Genomic DNA, 16,387 nt, shown 5'->3' on the forward strand with positions numbered 1-16,387 from the left:
GCCTTTGAAGGGCTTGGTGTTGACTGAAGTCACAAAATCCAGCTGAAACCAAACTCCATAATCCCTTCCCACAGCAGAAACATTTAGTATTCTGATTATATCAGGACTGGCTTGTCCGTGGGAAACCATCATGTTTTGGAAATCCTGTGAGAATGCAGATCCTGGGTCTTTTTGTGAGCATCACTCCATTCCTGCTTGTGTGTAGAGCTGGATTTCTAGTGGAAGGTGTCTCTGCTCATGTCAGGGGGTTGGAACAAGATGATCTTTAAGATCCCTTCCAATCCAAACCATTCCATAATTCTGTGGTTCTGTGATTCTTTTCCATGCTTTGCCACTCTGTTCCTTTCTCTCCAAGGCAAATGTAAAAACATGGAAATAATGTTTAAGGAACAATTCATCCACAGTTGATTAAGGTGAGGGATAACTGAGCTAATCATCACTCATTTCAGTTCTTTTCCATCATTTCCAGAATAGCAAATTATCCAGGAACAAGGTGCTCCAGCACTAAACATCCAGACAATGCCAAATGTGCTGCTTGAGCTGAACAGTCCTCACCAGAAAACCCTAAGTCTAGCAGTGAAAGGAAGGAAAACCCCTGGTATTATGGCACATTCATAATGTGTATTAAAACTGAGGATTCTTCATAGTACAACATGATGATTTCCAACATGCAAAACAATTTCCTCAAAAAACATTTCATCACTCTTTGCAGTCACCATTTAAACTATTTTACTGGGGGCAATTGCACAGCATTTACTCACTAGGTATCTACAGGTTTCATTTACAGGTTTGACCATATTTTGGGGTTTTCTTTGCCAGCTTTCCCCCCTTTTTCATCTTGCCTGCTCCACGCTCCACCCTGAAAAGCATAAAGGCTGCTGTAGGTCTGGGCAGAGCTCACAGGAGGCTGTGAGGAACATAAACTCTGGGGTTAACATTCAAAGAATGCTGCTATAGAATCGGCCAGACAATTTCTTCCCCAGAGTTTTCCCGTGGGTAAAAGACAGACCATAGCTCTTCCTTCCCATGAAAGGCACTTTGATCTCCCTTGATGAAATGCTTTATGTATTTTGGGAGTTTAGTGTAATTGGCTCTGATGGCTCAAGGCTCTTCCCCATCCCCAAAACTTCCCCCTGTCGGTGTTTGCTCTGAAAGCCCCACACAACACATGGCTCCTCCGAGTGCGCGACAGATCAGGAGGAGCGTATTTATGGCTTTGGGAAAATCTCAGTAGAAATCAGTTAAAATCCTCCCTCTTCATCATGAAAAGCATTTTGTGCGGCTGCTCTGCCTTACCGGGAGTCAAACCTCATGTCATCAGAAAGCTGCCTGACATGTACAATTATGAATTGCTCAACGGAGGGCTCAGTAATGTCTGATGGGATTTATTCTAAGATATCTGGGCTGAACATGATGTCACCCCTCCTGTCACTGCTGAGGTTTGCCAGCCCAGCAAAGCAGTGGTGTGATACCAGGGCTCCCACAAGGACAGTGTGTCAGGAGAGCAGAACATTTCTCATCACACAGAGATGCACAGATACATCAGCAGTTAGGCCAAGAGACTCTTATTTTCTCACCTCTCCACAAATTATGACATTTATTCACAACTATTGTTTTGGTGTGGAGAGTATGGTAAATAAAGCTATATCTGAAAAGTCACTTATTTTGTTAATCTAATAGAGGAAGGAAAACATTCCTGGCATTATGGTTTTATCAGCTTATAAACATGTGGTAGAAGCCTACAGGCCTTAGAATAACAGCAGAAACAAGACTGGGAAAGGAAACACTGAGATCTGGATGCTTTAGTAAAGACACCCAGCGGCACAGCACATTGTGTAACCTCGGAGCTTTTCCCACTCCTCATCTGTTCAAAACACTATTAAATATTCTTAAACTTTGTAATTAATTTTTTTTTCATTCTTTATCAACCAATTATCCAGCCCTTACTCGAAGGACATTTAGGGCTGACAGCAAAAGCAACAAACAGTGGAATTTCCTGTGCCTCATCCAAAAGGGAGGTTTAAAGGTTAAAGAAGGTTACTCAAAAGGTAGCAAGTGTGCATAATTGGGGTAACTTTTCAGAAAGAAAAGATTGTGATCCATCATCTGACGGATCTTCTTCTGCAAATCCATTTCTAACACCTACAGCAGCAAGAATCCCTCACCAGGCTTGTGACAAGGACCTGAGCCATGAACCATTCCCAGGTTTATTGAGCCCAGGGCCATTTCTAGGCTACTTTGACCAAAGCATTTGAGATCAGCACTTAAGACAAGCTACCAAGAACTGTAAGAGGACATTCCAGTTGATCATGGCACTCCTACTTTCCCCTCTCCATCCTTCCTGGAAAACATGATAAATACATGAACGAAGCTGCCAAGACATGTCAGATCTGCATTTCCACCCCCATGCTGTGGATTAAGAAAAAACCAGGTCATTGACCATTCAGCATACTTGGAAAGTCTCTTGTGCACGGAGCAGACACCTTCAGATGTCTCCATCAGTGACGTTGTTTATAAGTGGACCAAACAGCTTGTTGGGCTAATCGCTCCTGGAGGGATTTAACTCCACTGAGAAAGTTTGAGCAGGGCCCAACTGTTCCAGAGCATTAGCTGCCACTCCTCCCCTTGATTTACACCACTCGTAAAATTTTATGGCCAGATTAGAATGAACTTCACTTGCACTGTGGTTTTATTAAAGATTTTTTTTATGCAGAATAAAAGCAAAAATCAATGCTGTAACTAATTACAGCTTTGACAGGGAAAGGGAAGTACCTCGAAAGAGGGGGACCCAAAAAGCACCAAAGGGTCTCCTTTTGGAGACCCTGCTTCAGACACCTAGGCCTGCAGTCTGTTAGGAGAGCAACAATAAAAAAGCTACAGTTTAGGGAAGGGTAATTTTGGATGGAAATGTGACTTTTTATGGTAAACAAGAGTGAGCATGAGGGAGTCGGGGTTCCAGTAAATGGGAGAAGGGAGTGCTTGGTTATCAGTCACTTTGTCTGGAATGTCTTTGAGTTATTTGACTGCTGAGCACGTTCTTATGGAGGGAAAAGTCTACTTTTGAAATAATTAGTTCCTTTGTAGAGATAATTTGGCCATATAGTGCATTTTTTGATAAATTACAGAGCTCCCTGGGCTACACTTTGCCTCACCAACTGTAAAGCTACAAACATAAATCCAATAGAAAAAAGACTTTTTTCCTTCCTTTCTTTCTACCAGTGAAATATAATGTCACTGAAAATGGCCTTTATATCTATACTATGAACACATGAAAAATTGCAGAAAGGAAGGAGAATAAATAAGCGTAGTAAAATATTTACCGTTCTAGACATCAGTAGCCAAGGGCAGATTGATGGAAAATGCTTAGTTGGGGCTGACAGCCTTTAAATGACCTCTTTCCAAGGGCCTGAATCTTGAAATTTCACATGCATGGGAGCTCCAGTGGGACGTGCAGGGATTTTGCCGTGTCAGGCGCTGGCCCATTGACAGCAGCAGGAATTACAGGTGTTCAGTTCCTCCCAGACGTGCAAAACACAGATGCTGGAAAGCAGCTCATCCCAAGGAGGCTCCAGCTGCCTCCCTTCATGCTGGATGAGAGCAGATCACATGCTACATTTCACTTCTGGCCAGGACTTACCTCCATTTATTGCTTTTTTTATGCTCAAAATTAATGTTTTCGGGCTGCAGAAGCACTTCCCAAGATGGATTTTTCCACCGAGAAAGGAGCCACAAGAGAAGGACCACTTCATATGGTCAAAGCGTGGGGCTTGGTAGATTTATTTTAAATTAAATAAGTTATTCCATGTGTCCTGGACACAAGCTCTCTATAAAGTAATTTGAAATCCAGGGAGAAAACCCCCGACAGTCCATTTTTTCAGTCCTCTGAGCTGAAATACCGACCCAGTAGTTCATCACCTGGCAAATAAACCTGCCAGCTCCAAACTTTATTAATCATTTTCTGTACCCTGCTTGAACTTTTCCAAACTGAACTCAGGGGTGCTCTAATTCTCCATCCACTGGTACCAAAAGAAACAAGGAAAGAGGACAAGAGGAGGGCGATGAAGGCTACGTCATCCTCCTCTGCCTCCTCCACTGCAGGAACATGAACTTCAGAGCCCAAAATTTGGGGGAAAAACCCACCCTTTTTCCCCACAACATCCCCAGTTCATAGCCCAGTTTCTGCAAGTAGGAAACAGTCACACCAATACCTTTCTTGCTGGGATGCTTTTTTAATTTTTGGCCTGGACAGGGAACTTTTTTTACAGCAATTTCTCAAACTATCCTTCCAGAGTATTAACTAACATTTTTTCTTGTTATCTATATTCTCTGACACCTTCAAAGACTTTGCTTGATGATGTGCCTGTATTCCTCCTTTTAAATGTTAATGTTTTAGTCTTCAAGAAATAAAAGAAAGGGAAAGAGATGACAAGAACTCCACAGAAAAAAAGGAACAGATGTTCCTGAGATCATAGCAAAACAAGCCACATACTTAGTAGGACCAAACTGTGATGTATAACATAGTTATTTTTCTAACCTTTCTAAAATTACCTATTTGACTGATTTCTTATGTGTAAAAAGAGGCATAAGGCCTTCCCTCCTGTCAAAGTACCATTGTCTCAAGTAATTTAGAAGCTCCCTGTTTCGGCACATGGAGACCACGAGTGCACAGACAGATTTAAGACATCTTTGAGTTTGTGCAAGACTTGCAAGAATGTGGTTCTTAATACCACTGTAACTAGAGAAGTGTTTATAGAAGTCCAGTTAAAATCCAAAGCTCTCAATCAAGGACTACCCGAAAAGAAATGCAACTGTAAGTCAGCTTGGCACAGACAGAGATGGTTTGGGGTGGAAGGAGGGGCACAAGTGTTGTGGTCCAGCTCACAGGCAGAACAGAACAGAGACAAGGTTATAAATCAGGGAGTGGGAATCTCTCCATCCCACTGCACAACTGCTGGAGAGACTGATAAAATCAACGTGTTTAATCATATCAGGCTGTTTCTTGCATCATCTCACCTGTCCAGTGATGCATCCCAAGCTGGAACATGCAGTCTCTGCCGTGGTATATGCAGGTGGAATAATTTCATATTCATGCACTTATTCTGCATAAAATGCTGTTGTAGCAATAAGTGTAGGAACTATTAAAAAGTAAAAAGTCTTCTTTTAATTCTAATAAAATCTCCTCCAGTGTCAACCTAAACAGAGATTATATATATATATATCTGCACACAGATTTCATCATTTTCTTAAATGGAGTGGCATTATAACTTAAATGGCATTATAAGGCATCTTTCCTTAATTTCTCTTCTCCAGATCTTTCACCTAACTATTTTTTGACATGTTTTAAGTATGTTTAATTTTCAGTACTTAATGGCAAGATGCATCTGGGTAGGGAACACACTGCAGGCTACCTTGGGCCAGCAGCTCTCAGTGACTAACGTGGGTGCTGGGATTATTATGGCATCTACAATGAATGATGAGAAATTCAGATCCTTTCTAAATTGGACTCCCAGACCCTGGCTTCCCTTCAGACAAGAGGAAAACGTGTCTATACCACTTATTTCATTGACCATTAGTGCTATTCCTAGAGGACACCTCATTTAGATGTGCTTTCTGCTGCTTCTTCCACTTCATCCCTTATACAAGACTATCAAATCAATGGAGTTTCCTGCAGTAGCTTTTCCCCACATTTTAATGACTACAACAATGAGAGAATTCAGAAAGATACAGATTTTATTTCAAAAACAAACCTGAAAGAACAGAAGAGGTGCTAAGTTGGGTCAGAGATCCACACAGCCTGGGGTCCTGGGCTTTATGGTGGGGAGCAGCTGCAGTTTGGGAGCAGCTGCAGTTTAGGAACAACACCAAGGGACAGAGCGTGGGGTGATCCCTCCCAGAGCACTCCTCCTGCAATCAGCTGCTCAGAGCTCTCCTTTAAACTGCCTCCAGACCACCATGGTTAGCAACCATTAAGAACTGCTCTAATAAAAATATATCTCATTTCTCTCCAAATCCTTTTATACCCCCGACCTCCACGGCATCCGGTGACGAGTTCCGCACTCAAACCAGTGCGTTTTGCAGAGAATAATACTTTTTTGGAAAGCTGCTGCTTGCTAACATTGCTGGGACAAGCTTGTAGATGATCATGGGGGAGAGAGGCATCAGTGGCAGGGTGAGGTCCTTAAGTTTTGGGACCAAGCTGCAAATTCGGAACCAGCTGGGCGGCCTCGTCCCTGTAAGAAGAGCAGCGACGCTGAGTTGGCGTCTCGTGGCAAAGAGGAAGAACCAGACACCCACCCTTTCATTTCTAACATGGTTTTGATTTGGAAGCAGATATGAGATGGGAACTTTGTCAGCATTGCCAAATTAAACCTTCCTGGGGCGGATTCAGAAACATCCAGGACTGTCTGGGCTTGCAGAACGTGCCCTGTTTGGGTTTTATCAGAGACTTTCTGTGCTGGGTCATTTCCTCCCCCCGTGCAGGTTTGGACAGTGAGCAAAGGGAGGGGAGCAGGTACCTGGCAGCAACTTCACATTCTAGTTCAACCAGGGGGTGTTTGGCAGTTCAGTGGCCTGTTTTATGTGCTTTATGCATTTCTGGTTTTCAGAAGCAGTTGAGCTCTCGATCTGCTGAAAGCCATCTATGGCCTTTCCTCTGACAGCCAAGGATTTGTGTTTATTTTAAAAAGCAAAATAAATGTAAACAACAAAATTTGCCTTTTTTTTCATGAGAGAAAAGACTCCATAGAGAAAAAGACTCCAGTAAAAGACTGTGACAATCATGGGGCAGAATAACGCAGTGTCCAAAATGGATCATCCAACTCATAAACCTATATGGACACCTATATAAGATCCTACACAAACCTTTATAACAAACAACTGAACAAGTGCCCATGGTTTGGTTTCAAGTATGCAGTGCTTGCACAATCATTCCTTTTATAAAATATGGAGTGTTTGTCAATTTAATAAACATATTAAGCACTAAAGGAATGATATTTTGTCACATCAGGTAAAAAATCTGCGCATTTATGCTTCAAATATCTATGGAGCCACAGAGGTCGATATAGGAGAATGGGAGTTCTTTACCTCTTCTTGCTTGTCATTATTTTACCTGTAATAAAATTCAACCAAGCCCCAGCCTTGTGTTGACCCATCCAGTCGGAAATCTGCAATGCACTCATGGAAAACGCCACTTCCCACCAGGCCATTGAACACCACGGGGCAGGTCTGCTTATCCAGCACTGCAGAGACAGCAAAGTCCTTGCCACCTTGGATAAGAGCAAAAAGGGAAGAATGTCTTCAACCTTCAGCAGTATTTTACCTCCAAAAATCCCAATGTCTATTATTTTTGTGTGCTGTTTCTTTTTAAAGAGTAATTGTTCTTCTGCTGCTTTGTAAATTAAGTAAAACCTTTGATCAACCATATTTCCAGCTGAATCCACCTCATAACATTTGTTTTGACATCCAAAATTGAAAATCACATAACTGATGTGGACTAGCACATAAGTAACAGTCAGCACAAAGAATCTGTAACTCTCCCTCTGGTTCAGATGCCTGGGATCCTGATCCTGTAGTGGGCACACAGTTCTACCCATGACACACCACACTTATAACTTAACTTTAGCACAGGAATGCCCATGGTAGGAGATTGAAAGTGGATGATCTCTAAGGCCCCTTCCAACCCAAACCATTCCATGGGTTTATGATTCTACATAAATTTTTTAAGGTGCAAGACGATGCATTCAGCTCTTGAATTTGCCCCCAGGATCACATGGAATTTCACTGAATAGTCTTTCCTCCACTAAGTTAACTTCATCCCAAAAAGCTGAAGGCAGATGGACCACATTTAGCTTACCAGCAGTAAAACTGACTCCATACTCATCCTGGATAACACCATCCTCAGCCATCTCAGCCAGAGAGGCGTTGGACCACTCAATGCCAGCCTTCCTCCCATCAGGGAAAAACACATAACCTACAGTGAGGCTGAGGGGGAGAGAAATGGAGCAGATTTAAAGTTCAACAAAAACTCAAATGCACCAGCATGAAGGCTGAGAGAATTGGGATTGTTCAGCCTGGAGAACAGAAGGCTCTGGGGAGACCTTAAAGACCCTTACAGTGCCTAAAGGGGCTCCAAGAGAGCTGGAGAGGGACTTTGGACAAGGGCCTGGAGGAACAGGACAAGGGGGAATGGCTTCCCACTGCCAGAGTGGCAGATTTAGATGAGATATTGGGAAGAAATTCTGCCCTGTGAGGGTGGTGAGGCCCTGGCACAGGTTGCCCAGAGAAGCTGTGGCTGCCCCATCCCTGGAAGTGTTCAAGGCCAGGTTGGATGGGGTTTGGAGCAACCTTGGTCCCAAGGCAATGAACACTGGTCTTTAATCTTCTGGATGCACAGAGCACCAGTCAGCAAGGTGGGGCTCCCTGTGGAATGCCCCACTACAGTTGGACACACCCTCTTAAACACCTGGAAAGTGCTCAGCTGGTGCCTCTAAATTATCTTGACACTTATACAGGCAGCTGCATCAGCCCAACAGTAATTGAGTGGAAAGGAAGCAAGGGAAGGTAAAAGCTGTCCTTATGACTAACTGCAAATGAAAAACTGGGTGAAGGGAGTAGGGAGCAAGAGGGTATGGATGGAAATTGGGCTGTACAGGTTCAAAGCAAGGATGTGCCTAGAGATATCCTGCAGAGCAGCTTTGATCACCTTTAAGACATCTGTTTTTAGCAACATAAACTTCCTTGGCTACTTACTTAGTTGTGGTAGCTGGAATATTAATAACTGTTAAATGTGCTGCAGTCCCATCCTGCAAGAGAGAAACAAAGGAAAAGCAGTCAAATTTCTGCAGACTCGTTTCTGTGGGTTATTCACTGGTTTGACCAAGAAGACATTGGATATAACTCAGGTTCTGCAATGTGCTATGTCTTCATACTTTAACATCCTCTTCCTCTCAGTACATTTTCCATGAATGTCTGGCTGCAAATGAGAGCACAAGAACATAAACCAAAAACATTAAGGATAAATTGAGGACATTAAGGACAACAAAAAGTCCATAGCAAGTGGATATAAGAGGGGGGAAACAATACCTGCAAAGATGTACAAAACTGATGGGTCCCTCTTTGACCAGACACCTCTTCTAACCTATATTCTGTGCCCAAGAGCAGGGTACAGAAAAATGTTAAATAAGAAGGAGCTAGAATTTTGTGGTCTTATTAATTTCTTCTCTGCCTTTCAGTCTGAATCCCTTCATGCTCCACTTGGGCTGCTCTGAGGAAGATTTAAGCCTACTCTGTGATGCTATAAATGTACAGACACTTGGGGTATGAGGACTCCAAACTTCAAACAGCAGTAAACTTCTTAGCAAAGTCAGATGGCTTTTAATTAGGAGTAGAGCAGCCACAGTTATTTGAGTCCTGAATAGCTATGACAAAAAGGGAGAGGTTGCTACCTGATTATACACATTGTGGTACTGTAGCACAGGTTTATTAAAAGGTACACAGGCACATGTTAAATCACAACACCTGCACATAGGTGGGATTTTTCAAGCTGTGCTTTTGTGCCGGCCAGCACATATCCAGGAAAAGAACTTTTATTCTGAATTCAGTCTTAACTCCCGTAATGCTGGCTATAATGAGAGTTTAGAATTCTTTATGCCTGAGCTGGCAGAGGAAATGCCTTTTCAGGAGCATCTGGTGGGGTTGGCTGGCAGCTTGCAGGGCCAGCCCTCAGCAGTTCCCCGGGGCTGTGCTGTCCCAGCAGCCCTGACTCTCCTCCAGCCACAAGGGCAAAGAGAGAATTAGAGCTCAGCACAGGCCAAAATATTTCCTGAGTGCTGTCACGAAGGCTTAGGATTCTTCAAACACCTCAGGCTCCCAATTAGTGTGAATCATCACTGCAGTGACTCCACTGAGTGTGCTGGGTACTTGCAGCAGCTGAGAATCTCTCCTGTAAAGCTGCCCATTTAATTTTTCTTTAAAAAAAAAAAACAAAACAGTTACAAGTCACCAAAACAACTTTTGGTTCAACAGTGTTGTAAAATCTCAGCTTTTACACACACAGCTCTGCTTTTGAGAGCTGCTCCCAATACTGGTATGTGCTGATGATGGCACTGGTGAGCACTTCTGATTGCACACTGTGGATGCTCCCAACACCTTATTTCTGGATATTAAATATGCCTGACAAGCTCAGAAACAATTTCCTGGTTAAGTAGCACATTGTTAATATGTTAATACCTACTTCAAAGTGTGCCAAAATCATGACATAACGGTAAATCTCAGCCCAGTTCCTGATACCTGCAAAAAAAGAACAAAATCACCCAACCTCAAGTTCACCATTGCTGGAAAATGTGAACTAACAGTACTTGACTTGTCATTAACTTTGGATAAAGAAATAGCCGGTATTTGACAAGCTTGTAAGCATATGCATGTCCCCAAAATATTAATGGTATTTCCCCTGAAATATCTTAACTTCATGCCCAGCCATGGAAATGGTTATTTTTAAAGATAATCTTTAGTCCCAGTGCCCTGGCAGTACCAGCTATAGTGAAGGTATTCCCAAGAGTGGGAATTCTTTCTGGTGCTGTTACCATAAGAGTGGCTCCGAACCCCTTTGAGGGAAAGTTCAATTTTCTCACGATTTTCTATTTCAATTTCTCCCACGGACTGGCCCCACTGCTCGTGTCGGGAATGTTGTTCCCTTTGTCTGGAAGAAAGAAAAGACAGAACCAGCACGGGCAACATCATCAAGTCTCCTCAAGAAGCCTGAATATTAATCTGATGGATTTATATCCCACAATGAAGGAGATTTCAGAGCATCTGGACCATGGCCATGCCAGATTTAATAGATTATAAAAAATGCTGGGCTGCCAAAAGTTTGCTGCTTAGAAATCAGCAGGTATCACCAAAGACCACACACTACTGCTATACAGATCTTTTTCTTCTATTTAGACAACACACTCATATTTTCTTCTCATTTTTTTCAGTTTTCCAAAGCTTGTATAGTAATTAAAACACCCAATTCTGCTCTTCTTTCACATGATTATATTCGATCCTTTGCTTAATTTTACCTGGATCATTGGCTTTGGAAGCTGCCTAAATCAATGAAAAAAGACACAATAAGAAATATTCCTAAAGCTTAAGGTTTTATAGACCAAAAGTGTGGACAGGTCTGTTCATCCACATTTTAGGAAGACCCTGTCTCTGTGCAGGACCCTCCTTAGAACCTGCCAGGTCTGGTGTGGTACTGAAACCAGGAGACACCTGACAGGAGTCACGTCCTTCACTAGAGCACTTCAAATGAAACCCACCTTCTAAAATCAAATATAACACATGATAGAAACTGAGGAGATCTGTAGAAAAATTACTATTAACCCCAGAAGACATCAATCTTGCCTCTCACTTTTTGACCCTCTGGAAGAACTGGATGGTCCAGGGTTCCTGGGCGAAAGCTCGTGCAAATGTGCTGGGGTGACTGTCAACATTAAAGTTAAAAACTTCTGTGAAGTTCTCCCAACTAGGAAAAGAGAAGAAAAAGTAAAAGACATTATTAGCTTTCAGCTCATACCATGCCAAGTTGTGCACTTGTTACTCTGACAGTGGTAATCTTAATATTTTATTGGAAAATACTGATTTTTGCCATTTTAAAAGAACCATGAACCCATTGTACATCCCAAAGCAAAGGTGAAACACTTACTGCAAAGAGAATTTAACTGGTACAAGTTCACCTTCCTCTTCACTCCACTGCTGTCTGTAGGGTCCTTTCCTGTAAGGAAAAGCACCATAATTTTATATCACTCCTAAACAAACAACAAAATGTTTCTTACATGTTTGGAAATGGATGGAATAGGAGACAGTGCAGAAGAATTACATTATTGTGTGCTAAGGTAGAACCGTAATACTATATATTAGCAGATATATTTTCATTCCTTAAAAATCAATGTGTGTTAGTTACCAAATGGCTTTTGGTTCAAGTTGGTTAAATATAATTCCAGACAGTGCTGAAAAAGCCTCGGTCTCAAGTGTAGATAAATGGAACTAGAGAATGCTGCAATACCTGAGCAATCCATCAAAGCTTATTTTCCAGCACATTTGGGGCTCCAAGTATTCAATAGTGAGCCCTCCTCCACTCCAGATCTCTTCAGACTCATCAGGCACCATCATGTTGGGATGTTGTGGGTGCTAAAAAGAGGAAACATTTCAGGCAAACATTTGCTTAATTCAGTTGTGAGGCTGCACCGTGGGAGAATTCCTGCTCTGAGGGTCCTCTGTGGTTGAACTGGCCTTTCAGTTCTATTGCTGTCTGGTAATCAGGTTATTAGAGAGGGAAATTTGCACCTAAAACACCTGAGATATAACACGTTATTATTTCAGATAATACAAGTTGTGTGAAGGGAGGTCATGAGCTCATGCTCCTTACACTGTCAAGATTACAGCCAAGTCACGCAGAGCTTTGGGGCTAAATTTATTTTTAGTCTCAATTTGATGAAACTCTGAAGTGATTCAGTGCATGAAAGCTCCCCAAACTCTACATCTGCTCTTTGAAAAATATGCCTTGTTCCCTAAAGTTGCCACCTGTCTAAAAGACAGTTTATGCCTCTTTGCTGTAGAGAAGGATCTAAGAAGGTTCAGAACTTGTCTGGCAGTTCTGAGGAACAAGGCCGCAAAGGATCTTGTTATACTAAATATTACTAAAAAACCAAAATAATCAATCTTCTCTTTTATTTTTCTATATTCTGTAAATGGGATTTCTCCTGCCTTTTCTGGTCTTGGCTACTTAGCAAAACAAATTTGTGAACAGAGATAGTTGAGTGCAAAGGGATTTATGTCAGACCTTCTCTTCTTCACTGTGTAGTCACTATTAACAAAAAAAGCAAAGCCACAGGGAGTTTTCTTTTCAGCAAGAAAACTCCCTAAAAACATTCTCTTCTCTTTTAAAGAGCCAATTTCACAATGGTTTTTATAGCATTCACTCATCAAAAAAGGGGAAAAAAATCAACCATGGCCCTACAATGTAATTAATTAACCGTGTGCTGTGCCTTATGGGAAAGACTGGAGGCTCTAATTCTTCCTGGGAGAATTACCAAGCTATTTTTAAAGAAAATATGCCGGGTTTTGCACATTATGGGAAAAAGCGAATGAGTGTCAGATCCTACCAGGAAAACAAAACAAGACATAATCATAACTCTGGCCAGTTCTACCACTGCCTTCAGACACAGCACCGGTGTCTTACTGGTGGGATGTTAAGGGGGTGAAGACATAGAGAACATTCATTTTTGCTCGGGATCCTACCAGGGGTTCAAGGCAGGAGTTAAGCATCTCTCCTGGATGTCACCCCACAGCCACCACTTACTTCAAACTCCCCTATTCCCTCCACCCTCAGGAAGAGCCACATCTCACACATCCCCGCAGGACGTTTGGCAAGGCGAGCAATCACAAAGGTCTTGTTGGTCTCTGCAAAGCCAGTGAAGTACACGGAATCCAGAGCCTGGGGAAAGGGAAATGGATTTCAGTTCCTGCTGGAGGCAGGAAAGGGAGGGGAAAAGGTCAGTAATTCTTTTTTTTTTTCCCATAGACTTCTTAGGAATAAAATTTTACTTTCGCTTTTATATTTCATAGCAGGAACCCCAGCAAACAGACAGAGTTTTGCAAGCAGCAGTGAAACCTCAGTCATAAGACAGGACAGCTTAAAAATGACTCAGATCCACAACATTCAGACAATCTGGTGTGCAATGATCACATCATTCATTGCCACAAAAGCATTTTTCCTTTCTTTTTTGCCCATCTCATCAAAGCAAATATAGAAAGCAGAGAGGGAGCAGATGAGAAGCAGTTTTAGAGAGGGGACATAATTATTGCACGACAGCCATGGACGAGGTGAAATATTATCCTGAATTAAGATGATTATTTTGTAACAAGAAGCTCCTTTGAGCAAAATCCTTATAAAATGTGTCCTCGCAAAGGATGTTTGTCAGGATGAAATTCAGCCACGAAGACGCTGTTTCCCCATCTAGCTCCAAATTGTGTGTGGGACAACTTACATATAGGGGAAACAGAACTAAAAAGGAAAAAGGATAGGAAAGAAATGTAAGAAAGTAACTAGGAAATGTTGGACTTCAACATAATTAGAGGTTGGGCTGGTGCAGGGCAAATCTTAAAACTCCAGGAACAGAAGTCCACAAGTTCAAATTCTGATGTGTGTTTTCACATATTTGTAGAGAAGTCGCTCAAAGTAAAGTTCTAAAAGCTGGAATGTGGAAATTTAAATTTCTGTATGCATTTTGGGGTGTGGATTAAGTTCTCCTCCTAAAAAAGTAGCCATTGTAAAGTCCTCAAAAATACTAAAATCAGATTATTATGCATAGAGGTAAGGAGGGATTTGGAGGGCACAGAGTCCAGAAATACACACCGAGAAAGTCTCCAGTGCAAAAAATTCAGAGACACCATTCCTGGAAGCATTTTCCAGATCTGTTTTTAGGCCTCTCTTGGAAGTATTACTCCAGTGTTCCTGCTTGGAAGAGCACAGAGGAAAGCACAGACCCCTTGGCTCTATCTCAAACCACCCTGGATGTCAGTTTGATTTGGAAGATGGTATCACTCCTGCCCAATCAAATCTGAGAGACTGGCAAAACATTTCAAACGCTCCAAGCAGCAGTTTAATTAGCAGAAAGGAAAAGCTGGAGAAAACAGTTTCCTCTTTCTTAAAGGCCAAGCAGAAGCCTTAATGCACTCCAGGAAATGTTAGCCAGAAGTTGATTTTTCACAGAAATTACTCAGGATCCAAAATCTCAGCTGGCATTTGCAAGCTGAATCTTGACGAGGCAAAGAAAAGCGAGGGCAATCCTGTCTCATGAGCCTTTCTGCTTCCCCCTCTCACCAAATAACACAGCAAAGCCCACGTAAATCTCCCTTTTAGGCACTGGGAGTATTTTGGCAGGGTGCTCCATGGACACAGGCAAGGTACAGGTTGTAGATAGAGGGTTTTTTATTTATTAAGCAGACAAGTGCACCTGCAAAATTAGATTCAATTCACTGAATGTGCTAAATTAAAATGCTTCTGAGTCCCATAGTGCATCTGCTTTTTCCCATGGACACCAACTGGACTGACTAGAGGTGATCCCTCTTCCTGCAAGAGTCAGTTAAGGTGACATCCCCCACCCTCCCTTGGATGTGTTGACTGGGGGGGAAAGGATGTGGGTCCCGAGGCTTCAGGGGTTGGGTTGTGAGGGATGCCAGGAATGGGGATACCTGAGGGATGAGGGGTGTCAAGGGTGGGATGCAGGGGATGCAGAGGGGCGCAGATGGAGGTAGCCTGGGTCTAGGGAAGTATGGGTCCAAGTATGGGTGTTATGGGATAACGTGGGTTCCAGAGAATGGAAGTTCCAAGACACGGGGAACATGGGGATGCTGGGGATGGGGTGCCAGCAGAGGGGTGCCAGGGCTGCAAGGACATAAGGATGCTAGGAATGGGAGAGACAGAAGTGCCAGGGAGTGGGAATGGAGCGCCGCAGAAGGAGCTCCCGGGGAAGGGGGTCTCAGCATCGGGGGGTGCCAGGACACTCACATGCGGGTCGGGGCGCAGCGGGCGCGGCCGGCGCGGCTCGGCGGTGCCTCCTGCGGCCGCCCGCTGCCTCCAGGCGCCGTGGCAGAGCAGGAGGCAGCCCAGGGCCCAGCGCTTCAGCGGGGACCAGGCGCCGGGGGCGGTCGCTCGCCGGGCCCCGAGCAGCGCCAGCAGCGCCGCGGCCACGAGCGCCAGGACCGCCGGCAGCGCCGGCATCGCCGGGAGGCACCGCGGGCGCGGCGGCACCGGGAGCGGCGCGGGATGAGCAGCGGGCCGGGATGAGGAACGGTGCGGGACGAGCAGCGGTGCTGGCTCTGCCTCCGGCTCCGACCCCGGCTCCGGCCGCCCCCAAACCCCGCCTCAACCGGGGCCGCTCAACGCCGTGTCCCGGGATGGCTCATTTCCGCGAGGGGCTTGTCCCGACCGCTGAGCTCACCCCGGGAAGTTGCATTTGCTCCTTTTATTTATTTACTATGCACTCCAAGGGAAATTCAGGCAGAGACGCGGCCGAGTTTCTAGGAAACTCTCCGGGATAAGTGCTGGGGTGCAGATTCTGGGATCTCTTGCCCGAGGATGAAGGCTGTGGGTGTTCCCAACTCTTTTAAACTGAAGGAGAGTCAGTTTAAGATTAGATAGATGAAATAAGTTTTTTACACGGAGGGTGGTAAAACACTGGCACTGGCTGCCCCATCCCTGCAACATTCAAGGCTGGGTTGGATGCGGCTCTGAGCAACCTGGTCTAGTTGAAGATGCCTGTGGCAGAGGGGAGTTGGACTAGATAACCTTTAAAAGGACCATTCCAGCTCAAACTACTCTGATTCTGTGATTTCTGATCCT

General features: G+C 43.7%; 1 protein-coding gene across 1 annotated transcript; it reads right to left on the reverse strand.

Annotated features, from left to right (window-relative positions):
* Nucleotides 1–5,716: 5,716 nt before the first annotated feature.
* On the reverse strand, nucleotides 5,717–15,781 carry LOC113968560. Its single transcript, XM_027685220.1, has 11 exons — nucleotides 15,554–15,781; nucleotides 13,343–13,477; nucleotides 12,047–12,171; nucleotides 11,687–11,755; nucleotides 11,393–11,506; nucleotides 10,581–10,696; nucleotides 10,232–10,287; nucleotides 8,749–8,801; nucleotides 7,853–7,980; nucleotides 7,109–7,265; nucleotides 5,717–6,230 (listed from the first exon to the last, which is right to left on the reverse strand). The coding sequence occupies exons 1-11, from the start codon at nucleotides 15,764–15,766 to the stop codon at nucleotides 6,179–6,181; spliced, it is 1,218 nt and encodes a 405-aa protein (XP_027541021.1). The 5' UTR covers nucleotides 15,767–15,781; the 3' UTR covers nucleotides 5,717–6,178.
* Nucleotides 15,782–16,387: the final 606 nt, after the last annotated feature.

The sequence above is a fragment of the Neopelma chrysocephalum genome, unplaced genomic scaffold (genome assembly GCF_003984885.1).
Source record: "Neopelma chrysocephalum unplaced genomic scaffold, ASM398488v2 Primary Assembly neopelma1_68, whole genome shotgun sequence".
NCBI lineage: Eukaryota > Metazoa > Chordata > Aves > Passeriformes > Pipridae > Neopelma > Neopelma chrysocephalum.

What these genes read in the sequence shown, in the direction of transcription:
- LOC113968560 (XM_027685220.1), bottom strand. Translation starts at nt 15,766, where the DNA reads ATGCCGGCGCTGCCGGCGGTCCTGGCGCTCGTGGCCGCGGCGCTGCTG. An exon ending in CCAGTTAAATTCTCTTTGCA is followed by an intron (nt 11,507 to 11,686) that starts GTAAGTGTTTCA and finishes CTCTTTTCCTAG; the next exon opens with TTGGGAGAACTTCACAGAAG. An exon ending in TTGGTTGAATTTTATTACAG is followed by an intron (nt 6,231 to 7,108) that starts GTAAAATAATGA and finishes CTCTTCTTACAG; the next exon opens with GGACGAGGCCGCCCAGCTGG.